Source organism: Typopeltis vanoorti, chromosome 1, assembly GCF_054136105.1.
Source record: "Typopeltis vanoorti isolate ZY-2024b chromosome 1, IOZ_Tvanoo_1.0, whole genome shotgun sequence".
In the NCBI taxonomy this organism is placed as follows: Eukaryota; Metazoa; Arthropoda; class Arachnida; order Uropygi; family Thelyphonidae; genus Typopeltis; species Typopeltis vanoorti.
The window spans coordinates 139,795,416-139,820,188 of record NC_143549.1 but is presented as its reverse complement, the minus strand read 5'-3'; the positions used below and the strand labels follow the sequence as shown (position 1 = coordinate 139,820,188).

General features: G+C 34.3%; 1 protein-coding gene across 1 annotated transcript in view; it reads left to right on the top strand.

Moving 5' to 3' along the window:
* LOC150110474 (small ribosomal subunit protein uS11) overlaps nucleotides 1-24,773 on the top strand; it is a 64,948-nt gene that overhangs the window by 6,837 nt on the left and 33,338 nt on the right. The window contains exons 2-3 of the mRNA XM_090394020.1: nucleotides 12,213-12,362; nucleotides 19,465-19,626. Of these exons, the coding sequence (XP_090250146.1) occupies nucleotides 12,214-12,362; nucleotides 19,465-19,626 (311 nt within the window). The 5' untranslated portion in view covers nucleotide 12,213. The remainder of the gene's footprint in view (nucleotides 1-12,212; nucleotides 12,363-19,464; nucleotides 19,627-24,773) is intronic.

The window sequence follows — 24,773 nt, the reverse complement described above, 5'->3', positions numbered from 1 at the left end:
CCATTATCATTACTGCTTCCTTCAAGTTTCACATGGAGGGAACATAGCATTTTTGAAATCATCAGCACCCGATCTCTTTTTATCTTTTCTGTCTTTTTGAAGATACTATAGCCATCATATTTTATTCCTGTGAGTACATCGTTCTCTGTTAAGTATATCTTACTGGCATTAGTGGTTTGAATGCTATTGTATCATGGCCATCAGAATTCACCATTACTTTCTTTTGTCTAGATCAGTGGTTTACTGCTCCCCCCCCCCTTTTCCAAAAAAAAAAAAAAAATTATTCAGCACACACTCTGGAAACTACTTTCTAAGACCTGGTCAGCTCTACCTGATACATTTAAAAGAAAATCGGATCAACATTTCTCCAGTTTTAAGTGAACAGACAGATAGATACAGAAACAAATTTGCATTTTATTATGCATCTAGCAAAGATTTTGGAAGTTTTGAAATAAGACACCTTTGAACTGAAACTTTAAAACTATTTATCGAAATCCACAAAATAAACATAAGTTGCATGTAAACATAGGACAAGTTGGAGCTGAAAATTTAATAACATGATTAATATTAAGAAAACAAACATTACACATATTTTAAAATCACACATAAAATAGTAAATAACAATCAGTAATATTAAAAACAATCCTAATGAGAAAAAAGAACCTGTGCTGCTACCAATTTTTATTGATATTTGGCTCTATATTTTTCAGTAGCATTCTTAAATCACTGCGATTAGTGTTTGCAGTCGGGTTCTTTTTTGTAGTTAAAAGATTTGTGACTGCACTGAACCCACATGTAATGATGGAAATGTAATTAAATTAAATTTTACTATGGTCCACAATCCAGGATAAAGTATGGGCATCTGCTTTTGCAACCAGAACTGTTGGTATCTGTGTTTGAATTTTAATTTCTCATTTGTTGTTACTTCTGTCAGTACTTGTAATTGTAAAGATTCTTCTGTGTTTGTACTTGAAAATGGGTCCAAAACCCAATCAGGTATTTTAATTTCGAGAATATCTTTAAATCGTTGGTTCAGTGCAGTCTCACAGTGGAGAGTCCAAGTGCTGACAATAGCTGAGCACGTCTTCATCACATTTTTCCACTCTTGATAGCTTTGGAAACTGGCTCAATTCTCCTCGTCCGAATTTTCATTTGTACAGGACAGGTTTTGACACATGCAGAAATAACAGCTTTTGTTTTTATTAAATTCAGCTCATCTCCTTGGAGCTGTAGGTTTATTAAACAAGTCAGTCAAATAAGCTATGTCACTTTTGAAATTAATCGAGTTGGCTCGTAAAGAATCATCTCTTTTTTCTAAAAACTGTAGCAACGAATCAGAGTTCATAAAATCAGTTCAAACAGGGCACCCCTTGATAATCAATGAACTTCTGTATGGAGCAGCAAGTGATTGAATTCTTTATCATTTTCAAAAGTTGTCCAAACAATCTGTCATTTAATGAATGACTTGATTTTGTTGACTACCGTAATTACGTAATGTTATGTCCTGTGTAGGTAATCAACTCAGGTATTTAGCAACTAAATGTTTGACAATGAATCACAGTGTGCAGTAAATACATTTATTACTGCCTCTTTGAAATATGTAATAAAGCCACGTAGCACCCTACCTTCGTTGGAGCACCATTCAGACCATCCGTAGCAACTGACAAGATATTATTCAGAAGGATTTCTTTTTCTTTAAAAAACTCTTCCAATGCAAGAAATATCAATTCTCCTTTAGTGTCAGTTAGCAAATACCATATTTGCTGGCATATAAGATGCACTTTTTTTCTTTGAAAATAGGTCTGAAAAACAGGGTGCATCTTATATGCTGATACTCAGTTTTTTATTGCTTTTATTTCTGGAAATTTTCTCTGTTCTGAGTTACACGATTTTGTTCTTGCTTCCTTGCGGTGTGTGAGAGCATTCCAGTTGCGTAGACATCAGTGGATGCACATGTGCTGTCATTGACGATCACAGTAGTGTTCCTGTTCATTTAAACTTTTCAATTGTTGTCGTGGTTGTTGTGAACAGTGATAAATTTCTACCGTTAAATTTTCTCTAAATTTCTTGGCAAATTATGGCTGAAAAACCTCAGCATTGTTACAATATTGCATACAAGCTATGTGTGATTGCATATGCTAAAGAACATGGAAAGTAGACCTATTTATTACTTTATAGTTGAAATACTGTAAATTCATTATGATATTCAGTGATAAACTTTTTTTCATAAAAAATGTGTACAAAAAAGGGGGTGCATCTTATACGCTGGCAAATACGGTAATTCTTGCAAATTTTTTTATTTTATGTATCGTACATATACTAAAAGTAAAGCTTCATTTCCTGGTAAAGTAGAGTCGTTAAGTTGTATAGAGAGCTGGGTTGTTTTTAAATACTTGCATAATGAGTCTTCATCCTGGGCCATTTCATCAATTCTTCGTTGCACTGTAGTATTGCTCAAAGGAATTTTCTTGATAATATCAGAGGCTGGCTTGTGCAGTACAATACATATGACCTCACTAACAGCTGGTAGGACAGTGCTTCCCAATGTTTTTTGGATCATGCCCCGCCTCAAAGATTTTGATGCCCCCCCCCCAGCATAATAGTCAGCCAAGTTCTGGAAAAGTATAATATAAATATGTACTTTAAATAAAAAATTCATCGACTTTCTTCAATGAATATAAATTTTATATTACTTTGTATATTATGAAACATAAATCAAATTGAACTTGGGAAAATAAAATCCAAGTTAATGCGATCCTTGAGCTTGATGTCTGTTGCAAAGAGTTTTTATTTGAGGTGCTAATTTAGTCATTTTCAATCTCAAATCCCCATGGTTTGTGATATCCAGATGATTTCTTTTTTTTTTTTAGCAAGTCACAGCACTAATTAATAAGCCACGAGCCTGTGTAGCTCAGTGGATGTGGCGTTTGCACACCACCGCGCTTGGCCGCACGAAGGAAGACTTCGTTTCGAGTCTAGTCGGCGACTAGAGGAAATTTTTCTAAGCCTTTTTTTGACCGGTTCCCGAGTTAGTCGATCTCTGGCACGGGCAAGCAGGTTTTTCCTCCCGGAAACTCGGGTTTTTCGTCCTGTAAACTCAAGAAAATCAACCTTAGAACCCACATTATTTCAGACATTAAATATATTGTGTTAGGGTTAGGGACCACGAGATGGCGGCACATTTGAGCAGTCTCTCTTCACTGCGTACCGCTTAATTAGTGATAGCTTTGGGTCATCTGTCTCTGATTGGGTACCAATGGAGATTGAACTGCCCACTCAGTCTCCAAAAGTTAGATAGGGCTAAATGGCCTCGCCTACTCCCGTATACGGGAATAAAAAGGCGTTAGCTGATTTTTTTTTTTTTTTTTTAACAAGCCACATTCTACTATATAACAACAGGAAGGGCAACAGTATTTTTTTTTTTTTTTTTTTTTTTTTTTTTTTTTTTTGCAAAACTAGTTGAATTTCGGTCTTTCATTTCTGTCTCGTGAGAAAGCTATGCTATTGTTCCTTTTATGTTGAATAAAATTCTAATAGACTCATCATTTTGCTTTTCTGAGAGTTCTTCTTGATACTGTATTTATGTTGACTGCTGTACTAGTGATATCAGCTTTTTTTCTCGGAAAGTCGGGGTTGCAACATCGACAATTTATCGCCAAAAGTGGTGAGTTTTTTTTTTAGTATATCAGTGATGAAGTGACGAATGCAACAACATTTTCTAATTTCCCCCCAAAGTATCAAATTGTCCCACGTTGGGAAACACTGGTAGGATTACCATAATTTTCCGTGTATGACTACTTTTTTCTAAAATTTTTAGACCAAAAATTGAGGGTTGTCTTATAAATGGGGGGGTAACCGGTTGAGAGACCCACAGTTGCCATGGCGAAACTGCTGGTACGTTGTCTCTGCGAACAGGCTTCTGCCAATCACTAGCCTTTGTTAACTCTGTCGATTGACATCATTAACAGCTGATTCTGAATAAACCAATCGGAATTCTGAAAGCATTCACATACATCTGCAACTCGTTGGCAGGGTAAGTTAATGCATTAACAATATTTTGAGCACTAGTCCATAAAATTGTCCAAAAATAAAAAAACAATTGTCATATTCTTCAAAATTCAAGTTAAAAGTCATCAATTACACAAAAGAACATGGAAATAAAGCTTCAGAGAGACAGTTTGGACCTCCTCTCACTGGGTGTATGATTGGACAGTGGAGAAATCAGGAAGAACAACTATTCAGGATGCCAAAAAAAAAAAGAAGAGGGAGGCCTTAAGAGGAAAACCAGCAAAATGGCCAAACTTGGAGAAGAGGCTTAAGACTTGGATAATGTAGCAGCGCCAGAGCGGGATATGTGTGTCAACCAAACTTATTCAATATGAGGCAAAAAGGTTTGCAAGAGAAATGAACATTGTTCATTTCTCTTGCAAAATGGAGATGCAAAGTGGTGCTTCAGCTTCATGAAGAGAGAAGGGTTTAGCCATGAGAACACGAACCAAGTTAGCCCAGAAAATGCATCCCTAAGAATGCATCTCAGTATGTATCTTAAAAATATTACCTAATTACTAAATATACTTTGAATATTTAAAAAATATCAAATGCATTCTGTTTTATGTTTAAAATATTGATTTCTTAATTTTGGGTTCTAAAAAGTAGGGTTCGTCTTATTCACTGAAAAATACGGTAGTTCTTCACCAACATTATGCAGTTTTGTTAAACATTCTTCTAGTCATGAAGGCTTCATAGATTCATTTGAAAAAACTTTTTGGCAGATCACATTGGTAATGTTTTGTTTGTAGGTTACTGAATAAAGCCGTATTTCCAATATTCGATATTATATTGTCTACATTTCTTCTTGAGTTCAGCCATGATATTATCTGTAAAAAAAAAAAAAAAAAAAAAAAGTTAAATTTACAAAATTGCTAGAATGCAATTTCTCATGTAGCTAAACCAAATTATTTTTGCATGAAACGGTATGAAAATACTCGCGTGAAATCTACTGGGAACAGCAATAATTTTCTTCTTTTTTTTTTTTTTTTTTCCCCTGCCATTGCCTAAAATCAAACTATTTTAAAGTAAGCAACTTATTGTATCAACAACTGGAAGGCTTAGCCATGGACAGTCCCCTGTCACGACCGTGCGTGGATCTGTTCATGGAAAAATTAAAATGGCATTCTATCAAAAATAACTCCGAAACCATCAGTCTGTTGGAGATATGTAGACAATGTGTTCATCGTTTGGAAAGACACGGAAAATGCCTTACACGAGTTCCTTCAAAAAATAAATTCTTTCCACCACAAAATTAAGTTCACATTAGAGTTAGAAAACAACCATTAATTACCTTTTTTGGACGTATTAGTAAAAAAACAGGATAATGGACAAATGAAGCTCACAATCTACTGTAAACAGACACTGGACATTATCTTCATTTTAAATCTACTCATCATTATGCACAAAAACTTAGCATCATACATATGCTCAAAAACAGAGCAATAAATATCATCACAGAAGAAAAAGATCTACTTGATAAGCTCTCACTCATATCAAAAACTCTTTCCAAAAATGGTTATTCTCGAAATATAATTCAAAAGATTCTCTATAGAAACAGCCCACAGCGACAACCTCAAGTGACACAGTACACATCGTCATACCTTATGCAGGCTCAGTCTCCACCAAAATTGCAAAAACATCCGGGTTGCCTTTAAACCTATTTTAACTACACGGCACATGTTAAGATTTCCTAAGGACAGCATCACTTTCTACAAATACGCAGGAGTATACAACATCCCATGTTCCTGTGGACTGAATTATGTAGGCCAAACATCACAAAGCCTAGAAATCTGAAAAAAAAAGAACATATCAGAGATGTCAACAACAACAGAACTGACACCTCAGGATTAGCCTATCATTTCTCAATTTTGAACCATTCCATTGATTGGGACAACAGCTCCATACCTTACATTTCAAATGTAGAAACTTTAAAGAAGCTGCAGTGGTACTCCGTATACAGGAGACAATCTCAATAGAAATCAAGGCATGATATTAAAAGACATTTGGAAAAGCTTAATAAATTCACTGTGTTTAGCAGAACTGAATTACGTGAAAAACTATAACACGTGATCTACTAACAATGATCAATTCTCCACGCTTTATGCTCTTAATGTCACGCGTCCTTTTTCAATTTTTTTTTTAAACTGATTTTTTAAGGTCATTACTGCATTCTTCTGTTGTAGCATTTAATGTTAGTGTAACCATTCTCGTCCTGAAGAAGCCAGACAGACTCAAGCTGGCGAAACTGGTTGACGATTGTATACATATATTTATAAAGAATCATGGTCCAATAAAATGCAAAGAAAATGTCTCATATTTAATCAATTGTTTTGTGTGCAATCCATGTAAGTAAGGTACTGACACAGTAATATGATATTACTGTGTCATGTAAGTCCTACAATTGTAGCATTTTGAAGATCTTGTTTTTCTTGATACATTTATTGCCTTTTCCAGATCTACATTACTTAATAACAGAGTTTTTAGTACTACTACTAGCTTAAATGCTCATTCTCTGATCAGTGTGAGTGTACAATTATATGGACCAATTTGATTTTTAAAAAAATCAATAAATAAAAATTGTTCATGTGACAGCTAAAGTTTTAATGCTCTATCCATCTGAAACACGAGCTGCTGTTCGCTTGCTGCTCTGCCCATGTGGAAACAGCAGGATATCAAATCACTGCCTATAATTTTGAAGTGCTTGGCCTAGAAAACTTGTTAATATTAAAGCATATCATATGACATGATACATATGATACATATCAATATTTCATATGCTTACCTGAAACTGGAAGCTTTTAGATTCAGAAGGTTAGTTGTTTGGAATATGGGGGGATACATGGGATGGAAGTGACTTGCCCTTTACTCAGTATCACGTTCCATAGCTCAGTCAGTATAGATGAATCCCTTTAGTCGGAAAGACCTGGTACATTAACGACATAAAGGATCTGAGAGGAACTATTCAGTTGTGTGCCAGTGACAGAGAGTTGGGTAGAGCAATAGTTAATACAGGTGTTAAAATTTTGCAGCACGATTTGGATAGATTTGGCAGTCTGGGCAAAGGAGAATGGATGTCGGTTTAATTTGGCAAAGTGTATGGTTATGCTTTTTAGGACGAAAAGATTACCAGCTGTGTACCACATTAATGGAATTGTATTCCAGGAAATTGACAAAGCCAGGGATTTGAGGGTGTTAGTGGATAGGAAGTTAAAGATCAGAGGGCATATTGCAGAAGTGGGCAAAGCAGCTCATCAGATTACTTGGGTACAGTAGCAAACAAATTAATCCAAACACTCACATTTTAAAAAAAAAAAAAAAATTAATTTTGCAAGAAAATAAGCACAAAAATTAAACTTCAACTTTACCTAATATAGTAGATGCCACTTATTGTGATCACTTTGGGATAGTTGTTTCGATAACAATAACTGGCTAATAGCATTAAGCAAAGGATATAAAAAATTGCATCATTAATTTCAATTTATTGTTATGAGTCTTTAATTTAATTTAATTTATTGTTATAAACAACTTTTTAATAAGCAACAACATAAAATTTATTTTAAAAAATTATCTAGTGTTGTCTGCATGTGTTTGAATATAGTAGTTCATGAATAAATTTCTTATACTCATAATACCTTTTGAAGTTTGTCACTCTATGTTGCACACCGCGGAGAAGTATTCGTAGAGCTTCTAAAATTTGTTCTTCTATATTTGTATTAGGTTCACTTTCTTCTATTAGTTCAAAGTTCTCGTCGGAAGCAGCTTGACATATTCCCCGACACTCATTGTAGCCACCACCACCATTGAAGTGGTGGCTACGCTCATTGTAGCCACCACTTCAATGTTGTTATCAATATCCAACTAATATTCAAATTCTTTGGAAGAAGGCGTTTCAGAGTTTGTTTTAAAAAATTCACCTTTTTGGAAGCAGTTTTCAATAGTCTTCTCTGAGATTTGCTTCCATGACATTGCTACTAAATGCAATGCATCAAGAAGGGAAATGTTTTTTGCAATTGCACTTGCATCAGATTGCTCTTTTATATAATCAAGTTCAGCTGTAATTCTCACACGAACTTCTCTGCAATAATAAGCTTTAAAAGCTCATGTGATGCCTTGGTCAGATGATTGAATTAACGATGTAAGTGTTCGCAGGCAAGAGAATTACTTTGATATTTAACGATAAATTATTTGTCTGTGCAGTGCAGTTGTCTACTAACAAGACAATTTTTGACTTTAATTTAAGATCCCACTTAACTAACCAATTGTTCAAAATGTCATTAGTCATCCAAGCATTTGCACTAGAACAGTAGTCAACAGGCACATATTTTAACACCTTTAAAACACCAAGGATTTTTACTTTTTCCAATCACTAGGAGCTCTCGTTTCTCACCTTTCATATTAATACAACAGCGAACTGTCAGTTGCTCTTTTGAAGATTTAAATCCTTTAGCACTTTCATTTTTAAACAAATAAGTAAGCTCGGGCATTGCATGAAAATAGAATCTTTGGGAGAATATTCGGCAATAATTTTTGGCCTCTTGGTCTTAATCCACGCATCAGCTGATAAATCAGCATTTTTTCTTCGCCATGAATACGCTTGTACACAATATTCTGTCGCTTTTTCCACCTGTTAAATTAAACCATCCATCAGTTACGGTGAAACTTTCTTACCCCATTATTTTTGCAAGTTCTGCTTTTTGACGCATCAAAGGGGCGATTAATCGAAGCATTCTTTTCACGAACATTGCTAAACCAAATTTTTAATGCTGATTCCACTTGAGTATCCTTATGAGATTGGGCTCTCTTCCGATCCATGTTCCCATTAGTAAGTAAGAGCTGAAGTTTCAATGTTTGATCTGTTTTTTAAGATCTTACACAAGAGTGGTTATGAGATTTTTAAATGTACAGCCACACTACACTGACTCATTTTGGGCAACTTATCATAGCACTCCAAAATTCTTTGCTTTTCTTGAAAAGATAAATCTTTACGTTTTTCACTTGCTTCTGCCATAATGCTAAGAGCTGTTTTAAAGAGCACTTAAAGTCAAATTCACTTGCTGAAGATGAGCATGAAAATAAACTTGAAAACTCACAATTAGACTCTATTTATACCTCCCCCCCTGCATTTGCCTTGAAGATATAAGATTAGAGGAAGATTAACAAAAATTTTACAAATAACATTTTGACAAATGTTATTTGTAAAATTTTCTCCTGATTAATCCTTATCTTAGAATTCTGAAACACAAAAGGCAAAACATTCGAGGATTTTGATAACAATAACCGGAACTTTGATTATAATAGATGGATTATTTTTAATTCATTTTTAATGGTGTGTTTTAGGGCCAACTGATTTTGATAACAATAGCCAATTGATAATATTATCTCCAATCACAATAAGTGGATTCTACTGTAATTTATATATGCTCCTTTGTTCCTAATAAGTTCATTAATTCTCTTCGGCATGGAATCTACCAATATAGAATGCATTTTTCTTATTTCTGCATCTCGAAACCATACTTTTATAATTGATTGTACCAAGTCATCGTTTGTGTCAATTTAACTTCGAGTTTCCTTTTTCCTATGGCCCACAAATTTTTTTTATTGGGTTAATGTCAGGAGAGTTAACTGGCCACTGAAGCAATCGAATGTTATGCTTTTTGAGAATCTCTCTCTCTTTGAAGATTAGTTTTTTTGTCATTCTGGATCTGCAGGACCAGTTTTTTCTCTAATATTTTTATGTATTGGTCACTTTTCATCATACTGTCAACAGGCACAAGTGATCCTGGACTGTCATGTGTAAAACAACCCCAGAACATATTTTTAGCTGGGTGTTTAGGAGTTTTGTTGAAGGTGGGTGGAAGAAGTCTTCCCAGCCACTAATTATAAAAATAGGGTATTCGTTTTACTTGGACAAGAAATAGTTCTCATCTGATAATATAAACATTTTCCACTTCTCAGCAGTCTAAATTTTGTATAGTTATGCCCACCAGAGCCTCATTTTTTGCATAGCCTGTTTCTTTTTGGTCTGTGGACAGTCCTTCCTGTTTCCAACAATCTTTGACAGACTGTCATGTCATAAACATTAATCTTTCTCTATGCCAAGTCTGTTTAAGTCCACAGCTGAAAATCTTTAATTTCTTTTGGTTTTCCTAACTAGTAAACGGTCTTGAGTAAGTGTAGTCTTCTGTTTTCACCCACATTTTCCTTTTCTGTCAAATGAAAAATTACTTATCTCCCTGAACCTCTTTAAAATTGCATTAACAGTACCCAACCCAACACCACACTCATTGGCAGTTTTTCTTTCAGTCATGGATGTGTGCTGAGAGAGTGCTTATTTTTGAATACTTTCTTGGAGGTGTATCCATTTTATAGCTACCCAAAATGAATAAAACATTAAGAATGTCAATTTGTTTACAATATTAAAAATGCACAACACTATTAATAAACATCGTAAAGACAACACTCAATGATTCTTTCTTTTAAGGTTACACGGTGATCAGCACTCATATTTGTAAATTTAGGGACACAAAAACACCCGTGTTGAACAGATTATTTTATTAATTATTAATAAAATAAAACTTGATGTTTCGACCCCTGTATCGAGGTCATCATTGGAAGAATACAAGTGTATAAGGAACCAAGCTTCATGCTCTGTGTACCAGTAAACTAAATCTACGTAGTTGATTAATCCTTTTCCCTAGCTTATTTTTTTTTTATCACTAGAGGTCAGTTTATCACTAGAGGATTAATTAACTACATAGATTTAGTTTACTGGTATACAGAGCATGTAGCTTGTTTCCTTATACACTTGTATTCTTCCGATGATGACCTCGATACAGGGGTCGAAGCATCAAGTTTTATTTTATTAGTAACTAATAAAATAATCTGTTCAACACGTGTGTTTTTGTGTCCCTAAATTTACAAATATGAGTAACACTCAATGTTCAATTTGTTCGCTACTGTACTTAAGAATACTCTGATGAGCAGAGCCAAGCAATTTATTATCCCTCTTTATAGAGCCTTGATATGATTCCATCTTAACTACTGTGTGCGGATTTGATCACCTGGGTTTCTTGGGGATAAGTTTTTTGCCATAAAAAAAGAAAAAAATGTGAATTTCAATAGTGCTGAGTGTTTGTACATCAGAATGATTACTGTGCACTTTTCTATCCATTTGGACAAACTTGTAAGACCCTTACATATATGATAATGCAAGAAATACATCTTTGATCATACATCACAGTGTACTAAACTAGGGAAGGGTGGAACAAAACAAGATTAAACATTTCAAGCTGTTCACTTACATGCATTATTTTTGAAGTATTCTTGTATTAGTAATTTTTCTGATGGCTAGAATCATGAAAGCCAAAAACATTGCCAACAAGGTTACACAGGTGGGATTGTATTAATTAAAAGATGAGTGAAATTTCATAATATTTTCTCAAAATAACAGCAAAAAAAAAAAAACAAAAAAAAACAATGGGTGAGGGATTATTTATCTTTGAAATTGAATAGGAAAAGTACAAAGAATTTGAACTTTTTCAAATTTTTAATTTCAAAAAGGGCTGAGGAAGATCAAGAACTGCTGATTTTGATGTTTGACCATATGGTTTATTGTTAGCTGTTAGAAAGATACAGGAAATTCTTTGTTTTGAACTGAAAGGCAGTTTGCTATCAGATACTGACACTGCAGTTAACGTAAAAGTTGCCTTCTCATGTAGGCAGTACTAGAAATAGCGTATAATTCCCAAACAGGTGTCATGAATTTAAATTAAGTTGCACTTGGTGCCATTTATTTTCTACAGATTTTGTAGTGAAAACTGGGAATTGAGCACAATTGTTCCAGTGCACAGAGTTAAGTTTTAAAATGTCAATTTATTAATATGGTTTGAAGATTTTATTATGTTTACCATTTATTTTCTGTGGAAGTCGTTTGACATTTCATGATGCATCTCAAGAGTAGGGTTTCTGGATGATCTAATCTATCCACAGTACTATTATTTTTAATGTATTATATATCCTTAGAGCATTCTGTATGGGATTTGCGTTAAACAGTTTTTTTTACCTTTAACTATTTTATGTGCTTTATAAAATATTATTTGGTTTGTTTAGTTAACCTAAAGTGCAAATGTTTCAGTTATATTCGCCATCTCTTTTTTCTTCAGAATGGCACCACGTAAAGGTAAACAAAAGGAAGAACAGCCAGTTGTTGCTCTGGGACCACAGGCCCTTGAAGGAGAAAATGTATTTGGTGTTGCACATATTTATGCTAGTTTCAATGATACATTTGTGCATGTTACAGATCTCTCAGGAAGGTTAGTAAATGGGCTATGGTTTTTATTTAATTATTATTATTTTATTTATTTTTTTTTTTGGAAAAATTTTCCCAATCATTCTGCACTTTTTAGAGGCAAATTTCATGTAAATAATACATGACATTAATAAATTAACTAATGTGGAAAAAGCTATTAATGACAAATATAAATTATTTTATATTTATATAAATATAAAATTAGAACCAAATAATCTTAATCTTAAAGGAAGCTGGCAAAATATTCTGGAGTCCTGAAGATACTTCAGACGCAAACTTTGTTTGCTTACCCTTGGATAAAGGATTAAACTAAATTTATTATAGTCTAACAAAGTGGAAAATAAACTTCCAACATCTTTCTCTAAATCCAGAGTAATTTAATAATAAGGTGGTACACCTTTTGGCAACTCATATAAGAAAATATGACCTCTACATTGCTTCTGTCTTAGTATCACCACTTCTGGGGTGTCTCCCACTGACGAGACCTCAATAAAGGTCGAAACTGGTCTAGATAGTGGCCCTTCCCTTAATGCATAGCATTATACATGTCTGCAAGGAGTGATGAGAGCTTGGTCCACCTTTACTACAAGTTGTCTCAGTCCTGAAGATACTTCAGACTCAAACTTTGTTTGCTTATGCTTGGATAAAGGATTAAACTAAATTTATTATATTCTCCTAGAATAGGAGAATATAATACTCTGGTGTCTGTCCAGCTTTTGCAATATGCCCTCTGAACTTGAACTCTTCGTCCACCATGATCTCCAAGTCTCTAGCCCCATCAATTTCCCATTAAGCAGGAGACTAATACATAGATAGCATTTAAGGAATGTCATGAATTGACTAGGGCTTCTGACGTAATGTCAGTCTCCATCTCATTGTACATCCTGTTTGATACAGTTGATCAAAATGTATCCTTGCTTTAACCAATGGTGGCACAATGTGATGAAGTGTTGTATCAGCTTGGGCATCACTGGAGCAGTGATGCCCGATTCAGCTACTGGAACAACCTGAAACCTGATTTTATCAGAAATGAAGATAAGCACTATCATCATAACAATCAGTGAAAAAGAAGTGGGAGCAGAAAAAGAATTAGAGAAATGGCATGTTGGCATAATTAGTGTTACTCAGATTTAAAAAAAAAAAAAAAAAAAAAAAAAAAAAAAAAAAAAAACAGGACAGTTACTGTTAATAACTGTAAGATGTTTTTATTCAGTCATCAATAATCAGGAAATGGAAGGCATGGCTATAGTATTCAACAGTGAACATGATTATAAACTTCTTGAATGTCACACAGTTTTAAGCAGAGTGATATGGATTGATTTCAGAATTTGAAATTGGAAAGTGAAACTTTCCCTTCTCATTGGAAAAGGTAGCTGACAAAAAAAAAAAAAAAGAAAAGCTGATCTTTGTTATCTGCTAACTTAAACAGGAAAGAAAAATAATATGAGACATACTGAAATGTCTTGGAAAATTTAGAGAAAAGAACGAAGCTAATAATAGTAGAGGCACTGATATTACACAGTGTTCGATCATAATGATGCACATAAAATCACAAGGGGAGTGCTTAAGGGTCAAAGCTATATAACTGAGAGGAGACTTCCATATAGGCCTTTAAAGGAATGCAGAGATTTTTTTTTATTGCCGACCAGGGCTTCTGATCTAATGTCCAATCCTCACATTATGGTGCATCCTGTTATACCTGGATGCTGAACAAATGAGGATGGGCTGGTAATTTGGAATTTAGCCGACTATACTGTATTCTTATTGGCTTAAACCACAATCTAAAATGATGGTACAACATGACAGAATTTCATGCCAGCTGGGGCATTGCCCGATTAAACAATGCCCCCCGTTTGTTTTAACCAGGAAAACAAGCAAAAAGTCAGCTACTGGAACAAATCCTGAAACACATCACCAGAGTTCAAGACCGGTACTATCAACATAAGAAGCCTGAATGGCAAAGAAATAATAGGAGTGACTGAAACAAAAAAGGGAAAAAAAAATTGGTCAGATCTTTCTAAGCAATAAATTCCTCTACTAAGGTAGAAGTGGAGGAATTTTTTGAGGCTTTAGAGAAAGCAACTGACACAATGAAAAAGGAAAAGTTGGTCCTTGTTGGGGATTTAAATAGCAGAGTAAAAATGTTTGTCTGACATTCAAAAATATGTTGGGAAAATTTGGAGAAAAGAGCAAAACTAATAATGACAAATACTTGTTGGATTTCTGCTCAGGACATAGACTGGTTATTAATAACACAATGTTCCAACATAAAAGTGGGCAGAAATTCACATGGAGAGAAGATGCAAGGAATAAGAAAAGTCTCATTGACTGTTATTGTTGATAGTGATGTTCTCTCCCTGTTGCAGGACACTAGAGTGTACAGAGGATATGAATTTGGAAGTGATCACCATTTAGTCTTGAGCAGGATAAAATTGAGAAAAGAACAACATATAAGAAAGTTTTAAAACAAATAAAATTTGAGCAGCTCTCAGATGTGAACTGTAGACTAAAATACACAAACATTATTCTAGAAAAAATTAGAGTTTGAGAACAGGAACCAAACTTTTGAGATTCAGTGGCAAGTCCTGAAGAAAAGATTGATTGGTTCAGTATGGTTTTAAGATTTTAGAGGATAGTGTAGGTGGGTTTGTGTGTGTGGGAAGGATTATTTCTGCTTGTTCTTATGTGGTGCCATGGAAATATTTGTAGAAAATTGAAGCAGCTAAAACTGAATGCATGCATAAGAGCGATTTTGTAAGAGATCAATTAATGTAATTGCTCTTTTGTGTAGAGTCGTGCATTTTTATAGAGTCCTTAGGGATACTCTAAAAATTCATGCTATCCTTCAATGGGACGGGGACAACCTTGTCATGTTCAGTACCTCAAAAACAGTCTTGTCTTTTCTCACATGAGAGAGAGAGATTCCAGCTCACTTATCCTTACCCTCAGTAATACACAGATCACTAGTCAAGATCAGATCTCTTTGCTGCTTGGATCAGTGGCAGCCTATACATAAGCACTGCGACACTGCAGTACCCCCAAGGAAAAAATTATTGCCTGTGTTTATAAATAATAACAATGCTTACAACATTATATGAATGCAATACAACATGTTAAAGGTTACAGCTTATGTTTTGACATTGATTGAATAGTTAATAATTGGAATTGTTCGATTAACGCTTTAGATTACGAAACAAATGCACTTCGATCTAACGCTGATATTCGTTTGTGCTTGTAATTGCACGTTACGTCATTAGATACACTGCCGCTTGGGCAGTGTATCATGCTTGCACACGTTATTTCTGTGAGATACGAAACTTTTATTATTGGTGCTTGTTCGTGGTGAGGGTGAACTATTTTTTGTAAATCTTATTTTATTTTATTAATTATATGAAGAGCCAAAGGCTTCAATTCGGCGACATATAAACTTATTTACGTTAAGGGATATTACATCCCATATTGTTTCATGCTGAATATAGTAAAAATATAAAGTTCATCGAGTCCAAGCATAAGCAAATACTGGTTAGTGTTACAACTGACCCTTTAGGGAGTGCAACACTGGGGCAACTCATGGTAAGGGTGGAGCAAGCTCCAATCACTATTCTTGATATTTCCCCATAATGTGAAACCCAGCTCCTAGGAGCTGTATTACTGTTCTACCTTATGAGTGAGAGAAGGTCACTACCCAGACCGGTTTCAACCTTTATTGAGGGCTCATCAGTGAGTAGGTAGACCTAGAAATACCAAGTTTGTGGCAAACAGAACTTACATATACCCTACCATGAGAATTGCCATGAAGGTGTCCTTATAAATTATTAATTATATGAAGAGCCAAAGGCTCTTCATATAATTAATATTTTATGTTAATTAATATATTATAATTAATAAATTCGGCAACATATAAACTTATTTAAGTTAAGGGATATTACATCCCATATTGTTTCATAGCCGAATAAGAAATTCAAAAAGTTTCTAACTACAAAAAATAAAATTCCTCAATTCATAATGTTAATACATTATAGGTTCATAACCTTTCATGGGTAGAAATAGCATAAAAAAATTTTAATCCTTTTAACAAATCGAAAATTAGTGCAGTAGTCACTCGATTTTTTATGGCATAAAATCACTCCCAATTATAGTAAAAAAAAAGTTTATATGTCGCCGAATTGAAGCCTTTGGCTCTTCATATAATTAATAATTTATAAGACACCTTCATGGTAGGGTATATGTAAGTTCTGTTTGCTACAAACTTGGTATTTCTAGGTCTACCTACTCACTCATAATGTAGAACAGTAATACAGCTCCTAGGAGCTGGGTTTCACATTATGGGGAAATATCAAGAATAGTGATCGGAGCTTGCTCCACCCTTACCATGAGTTGCCTCAGTGTTGCACTCCCTAAAGGGTCAGTTGTAACACTATCCAGGTATTTGCTTACGCTTGGACTCGCCGAACTTTATATGTTTACTATATTCGGCTATGAAACAATATGGGATATAATATCCCTTAACTTAAATAAATTATTTTATTTTTTTAAAATAACATATATTATTTATTTATTTATTAGATACAAGGCTGAATTATGACGAGTGTCACTGTTGAAAATATGAAAAGAATTATATTTTTTCAATTATCGTTACACGAAACAAATGCACTGCGATCTAACGCCGATATTCGTTTGCGCTTGTCACTGCTATTGATACAAAACTTATTATTGGTGTTTGTTCATGGTGAGGATGAAATATTTTTAATATGTAAATTTATTTATTAATAAATTCGTTACTGATTAAGAAAAAAAAGTTTTTTTGTATATGCTGCACTCCCAAATAAAATTTCATCAGCTGCCGCTGGCTTGCATTGATGTTGATTTCAGTCTTTCCTGGCATAAACACATCACATCAATAGATCCTTGGTATCCAAGAAATTTTGTGTTCTCTTGTTCAAGAGCCTATTTCACACCCAGCTAACACTTAATTATATACAAATCCCAAATCCGCCCATATTTTGAATGATGTTAGCAGGTTTGCGGTGATACACCTAAAACTTCCCTTAAAATCCATGACACTGTCCAGAGGCAGGCAATTAGGCTCATAGATGATCCCTTTCTTACAAATTCACTTCAACGTCTATCTCACAGGCACAGTGTTTCACCACTGTATCTATTCTACAGGTACTTCCATTGTCACTGCTCCTGTGAATTGGCAACCATTATTCCTCGTGTTGTATCTATCAAGAGCAGCAGCTGCCCAGCATCCCTCTGATATGCAACTGCAAAGACACCAAATCTGCTTCTATTCATTCTGTCCATGTCTCTCCTCTGGAACAGCCATCCTCGTGAAGTATTCCCAACTAAAAGCTGCAACTCTTCAAAAAAAAAAAACAATTCTATCTCATCATCTGTAATGTGCTTATTGGTCCCTCGATGTCTCATGTATGGGATCAGTATAAAAATAACTCCTAAATGTGACAACAGTGTTTAATGGTTTGATGATCTAAATTGAATTGCATAGAATTAATAGCTGTTCAGCTATTAGTAAATAACTTGGAAGAGTTCCTTACGTGAAAGAGCTAATCTTTTTGGATGCTGAGGAAGCATATTCTTAACATGACTCCTCAGCATCTGGGTTGAGCAGAGGTTTGAGGGTTGTCATTAGTAAGATTTAAAATAAAATAAAAAAATTTTGTGTGTGCAAAGAGAGGACTGAGTTTTGTCATTGAAATTGATATTTTTCAAAATTCCCTTGAAGCATGATTTGGAGATCAGAATACACTTAACTCTTGCAATAGTAAGTTTGTAAAGACTACAGGAGCACTTTGTTATAGTGGATAATTTACTATAGTGAATTTCTTTTAGCATAGCATTGTTCCTATGCAGCTGTGGCTAGGGCTTTTTAATAATGTGCTACAATGTGTTTGCTATAGTTGACTGTTGATATTCTGGATGTTTTGGTGATTTGTATAGTAGTTGTCAAGTGAGGAGTGCAGTGCGCTTCAGAAAACTGAAGATTGAATTTCATTCAGCTGGAGAAGGTCATTGGATATATCATAGCGTAATTAAAAGAATGGACCTTGTGGAACACTAGCATTAGTTTCAAAGTTTGAGGATTAAGACCCTTCAAAATTGACAGCCCAGTTGCACATGTTGGAAGACAAACTGTAATGGAATTTTACTTAAGAAGCCTTTGCTAAACACGAGCAAATATCCTAGAGGTACAAAGAGCAACACTTGAGATACCAAATTTCCAAGTATTTGTTTAGAGGTAGTTGATGTCAGCAAATTATCCTATTGATTGACATTGGTGGAATCCATACTGGTGATGGATTACTTCAGAAGTTTCCAAGTAGTGTAGAAGAAATACTTTAGAAAGAATTGAAGTAAGACGAAGTTGGTATTAAATTGATTTGAAAAATTTGTCACCTCTATTAGGCATAGAAATCATCATCTCACCTAGCATTTTTATAATGCTGCCAGGCAATTCATAGATGAGAGTGGCCATGTATGTCGAAAAAGAGTTGAAGTGAGAGAGAGATGAATAGGGAAGAATACAGTTCAGTGAGAGAAATGCCTTCAAGTCTGGTGATTTTTGTTATTTAGTTTGGACAACTTTCTTCTGAACCTTTTCTGGTAAAAAATCAAAAGGTGTATTGGATATTGCATATTTGGGGTGGTAGAAGGACATTTTCCGAGATCATTAGTTATTGCAAGAATTGGAGAGAAAAGAAGAAGAAAGATGGTTTTTGTTCAGTTTTCTCCTTTTCTTGGGAAACTGATAAAAACTGAACTGTGTACATACAAAAGTTATATGGCCAATAGTTTTGTTAAGGAATCAGTAAGCATAACTGGCATTTGAACATTTTGGTTTTGTTGCTCTACTTGTAATAATTCATAAGTGTGATCTTGACTATATTGGGGTGTGGTGTATTAAATTATTTGTTTTCTTGTTTGGTTTAATTTTTGAGTTGTGTTACTGTAGTTTTATTAAGCTTATATTATGTTTTCTGCTTCGGTTGGATTTTTTAGTTGCATTAATGTGTTCTTATTAAGCTTTTATGTGTGTGTATTGCATAATTTATGAAATATATGAATCCTATTGTTTATTCTTGTAGAGAAACTATTGCAAGAGTCACAGGTGGAATGAAGGTAAAAGCAGATCGAGATGAAGCATCTCCCTATGCAGCTATGTTAGCTGCTCAAGATGTTGCAGAGAAGTGCAAACAAGTTGGAATTACTGCACTCCACATTAAGTTAAGAGCAACTGGAGGCACAAAGTAAGTATTTTGTATTTAATGATAATATTGAATTAGCTTCCTGTTATTTTGATATGAACATAAGCATGATGCATCCCAGAGAAATATCTTTTTCACACCTATAACTCTTATCCAGTTTTTTGTGATATTAAGCTTGGTGGTATTTTGTGCATGTCTTCATGCAGTTGTGAATAATATTATTGCTGACAAGACCTCTTATCAAACAGTATGCACTGTGGAAATAACAGCTAGTTAAACAAGGATATCCACTTTGAATAAATATGCAGGCATACACAGAGAACTTGAAATTTTGTGTACTGAGTCACTAGTCAGACTTAAAATGTGGAGTACTCCTCCCAGTTATCTTGCTTTTATCCTTAGCATGCCTGAACAGTCTAAAAACATTTGTTTTTTAGAATTGTTATAAAGAAATTATACATTTTAGGAAAATAAAATTTTTTTCTTGACTTTCGAAGTTTAATTATTATGTGGCACCTCCACAGAATCCAGGACCATCACAGTTAACTTGCTGTCTACAACATTTAATCGACCATCTACATATGACACAGTCGACTATCCACACTATGTCATCTACTGTCTACTAATACACTACATAATTCACCAACCATATTTTTGGCCATTAATTGTGTGTTCTCTAGCCAGTTTGCCTGTATCCAGAATGAAAAACCCAAGTTTCCGGAAAGCTTCCTCTCAGGAAGCAATTTTTCTGCTTCTTCCATATGAGAAGGCTAACTTAACCTTCAATTGAAAAAAAAAAAGTCCATGTGAGGATTCCTTTTGCCTTGACAGCATCCAGATTTGGATCTTTTGTGATCAAATTTGATGATGATGATAATGGTGGACATTCCACAGAATCAGCATTAACTTATAATTAAATGTTTTTTTTAACATCCTCTCTATAATATAGAAGCTCTGGATGAGCTTTTCTAGCACCTTGATTTATCTTTAAAAAAAAAAAAATATATATTGAGTACAAGGTTTGTATCAAGAAGTAAAATAAACATTGTATAGTTTTTGTTACTTTTCTTCACCACAGATATTTTGGTTCAGGTGCCATATAGAATTTTTTTTTTTTTAATAGTATAAAAGAAATCCTAATTTCATGTCCAAAAGACACGAAATTAGGATTTCTTTTATACTTTCATGTCCAAAAGACACGAAATTAGGAATATGATTTATCTTTTGCTGCTCCTTTTGATATACCTTTTGAAGACATAAAAAAGTATTTTAAAAAAATCATTGTAGTAGGTAATAGCATTTCGTTTTCTGTAGGTCAGGCTTTGACCAGTGTTTTTAAGTGGTAGATGCTATCACTAAAATCTGATATGTAAAAAGCGTTGCTTGTTTTCTGCAACCACTACATTGTCAACTAGTGAGTGTAGGAAACAAGTGAGATTGCTTGTATCCTACTATAACATGATTCTATTATTTAAGCGAATAAGATCTTAAAATTCTTGGCTATAGAATAATAAATTTATAATTCAGACATTGCCTGAATTCATGAATAGAGAAGGAATTTGAAACATTTGGGCTTAAGCGTGAAATATGGGTAGAGTATGTTACCATAGTAGAGTAGATTGCGATATTATTATTAGCCATTATTGTGTAGCGAGATCAGGAAAGGCAGAATAGCATTGATGAGAAACTATAGGAGTATTAGCTTCTTCTTTACATCAGTCTGTATAGACAAAACCCTTTGATTTGAAAGACCTGGGTTCAAAACTCGTTAAGATGTAGAAAACCTTTATTAGTGCTTTCCAATTGAAAGTGAGTTAGTCTCGTGGATGTGGCAGAGTTTTCCGTCTCAGAAACTAGTTTTTTATCTAGTTTCTGAGAAGGAAAACAATGGAAACTGGCCAAAGATCAGGCATTTTAAGAAGCCAAGTTATTTGGCCATTTAGCCTAGCAAAAGGGAAGATGAGGTGAGTATTAGCTTGAAGAATGAAACAGCTGATAACACAATAGTTGCTAAATTTTTGGAGCAACTAGCATATATGCATGAACTTTCTAGAATGGAACAGATATTGAATTTAATGACCTGAGAGGAAATAGTGATGGATCATGTTAATTACTTGTGGTTCATTTATAATAGTCATCAGCTGATCACCTTGGCTGGGGAAGATAATCAAGAAGTAGAAGTATCTATTAACTAGAATAACATGTATGCCATAGTAAAATAAATGTATTATATAAATATTTCATCTTGTGTATTATAAGACATCAGTACAAACAATGAACAACAATAGGAATTGAATAAGAAAACAGTAGAATGCATGCTTAAATTGGAATCCTTCTAGGTCACAGTCATGTATTCATGGATTAAAACTATTGGGCTAAAATTAAAATAAATATATATGAGATAAAATTTATTTAATACAATTGAGGATAACAATTTCCTAAGCTTTTGGTATAGAGAGGTAGTCGTTATGATTGAGATTAGGTCTCTAAAGTAGGGCTTCAGCACTTTCTTTGTATAAATGTTCATGTTTATTTGTCATTGGATCCTGTGGTTATCATTTTCAATTCCATGTGTGCGAGGTCAGATCTATAATGTTTAGTAAGATGGATGCAGTCTTGATGTTCAGAGATATGTTTATTTAGAGATGTCTCTGTTTGTCCATAGTAAGCCAAGTTACACGAACATGGTACTTTGTATATGCCAGGTAACATTAGTGGTGAGTTTCTTTTGGAGAAGGTAGCAGATTATGAATTTGGTTCATGGATTTATAGGTAGCAGTGTTATATCTATAAGTTTCCAAAATTCCTCACAATTCTTTTTCATATCCCATCTATAGTATAGTATAATTTACAAGTCATTCCTATTTATGAACACTTAGACATGACAAGCATGAGCTCAGTTAATATTAATTTATATTCACTATACATAACAGTCTGCTGACTCTTATATTAGGTGCTTAACTGAAAGTATCATAAACAATATGACATTAACATTACTGAATAAGGAACAAGAACACATTGTTTGCATTATCTCTGAGTTACACATTCTCCTAGGTACTTGTCTGAGCAATAATGTTCCTTTTCTTCTTGTCTACCTATTTTGTCTTATCTGCCAAATTCTATATCCTGATCACTGATTTTCTTTTATCTTGAGAGTTCCCTTCCTGGGCAATTTGTACGATCTCTGCCAAATATTGCCTTTTAGTCGATGAATATCCTTCTTGCTGATGAACCTTTTTCCCTTACCACCAAGCTTTCAGTGATGGCATGTGCAGACTTCCTCGTGTGAGATGCTCCGATACATGGCAACTATCCCAGAGAAGAAAAAGACTCCTTTCTGAAGCGCAACCTTTATATCTCAATTCTTGCACTAGTGTGCATGCATGTCTCACGAGATTTCCCATCTTGGAGTAACATTAACCATGAGATATGCTGATGTCACAACTCACGCAACACCAATTTGAATAACACAAAATTTTGTAACAGAGTTGTTACATACAAAAGAATTTAGGAATTTTATAAACATTAATAATTCTTTATATATATTTTCTTCAGACAGAACTTGTAAAAACAAACATGATACAGCAAAATTTCATGTGAGGGTTTACAGCAGTTAGTTGATATTTTTTCATATTTTTTTCTACATGTTCAGAGATGCCTTTAATATGTTTCTTAAGAAAAACAAATCTTGTATGCTCTGGATACTGGGGATTATATGATGCCATATTTTTTAGATGAATGGTGAGCTTTTTTAATATCTGATCCACACATGAAAGGCCAGAAGACCTATAGCACATTAGTGCCATGTGTGGGCAAAAGGATTAGAAGAAAGGAAGAATCTGTTTACATTTTGCTTTAACCACTGATGGTTATAATCTTTGGGGAAGGCAGAGTGGAGGAGAGTGTTCCAAAGGACAGAAGTAGAAGGAATTAAAGAAGAGGCAGTGAAGTTGGGAAAAGTTAGTGAAACAGCCTTACTAAAAACATATAATCCAATAATAACTCCAAAAATAAACGACTATTCTCCTATTAAGCAACCCATACAAGAAGTCCACAGGACTCTTATACCATATTAAAGGCTTCTCTGAATGTGTGGCAAAAATTATGTAAAATATCAGCTCATTGTTTCCCATAAACAAAATTCATAACCCGCTGCCTTCTCCAAAAGACAAACTCTCACCAATGATACTACCTATCGTGTACATGTTCAGGCAACTTATCTTACTATGGACGAAAGGAAGATCTCTAAATAAACATATCTCTGAACATCAAGACCACATCTGTCTTCTCAAACTTCATAAATCTGACCATGCACAACATGGAATTGAAAACTAACCACATGATCTAATGATAAAATGCTAAGCTACTACATAGATCCATATATAAACATGAATGTTTATACAATATCATACACAAAGATTATTGAAGAAAAAAATGAAAAGAGTTTGAGAACATGAACCAAGCCTTGGAGATTCAGTGGCAAGCCTTGAAGAAAACCCTGATTGATTCAGCCAGAGAGGCATGCAGTGAGGTTGTATGCAAGGATAGAAAAATCAGAATTCCATGGTAGACGCAGGAAGTTAAAGAGGCAGTAAAGAAAAAGAAGAAAGCATATCAAAAGTTCCTGGCAAATACGTCAGCTTGTGCTCTTAGAGAATACAGAGACGAATGCTATATACTGTGTAAAACTAGCTAAACAAAAGTCATGGGAGGACTTTGGCAAGAATATAGAAAATAAATATCAAGAAGGTGGCAAAATATTCTGGAGGTTGTTGAAGACGCTTAGAAATGGAGGAAAGAGTGCTGTAAAAGGAATTAGAGATGATAAAGGTGACATGAAAACGGGAGAAAAAGATATCTGGAAGTATGGTGTTGTGAAATGTGGAAATGCAGCTGGAGTAGATGATATTCAATCAGAAATGCTGAAGTATTGTGGTATAAAAGTCTTACAGTGGCTGCACTGCATAGTTCAAAAGGCCTGGACAGAGGGACGAATGCCTGATGATTGGAGTAGAGCTTGTCATAGCACCCATATATAAAAAGGGAAATAAAACTGAATGTGAGAATTGCACAGGTATTTCCCTACTGATGTTCCTGGCAAGATTTATGCAAGTATACTTGAGAAACGGTTGAGAAGAATTGTGGAAGAAAAGCTTGGTGAAGAAAAAGCGGGATTCAGGCCAAATAGG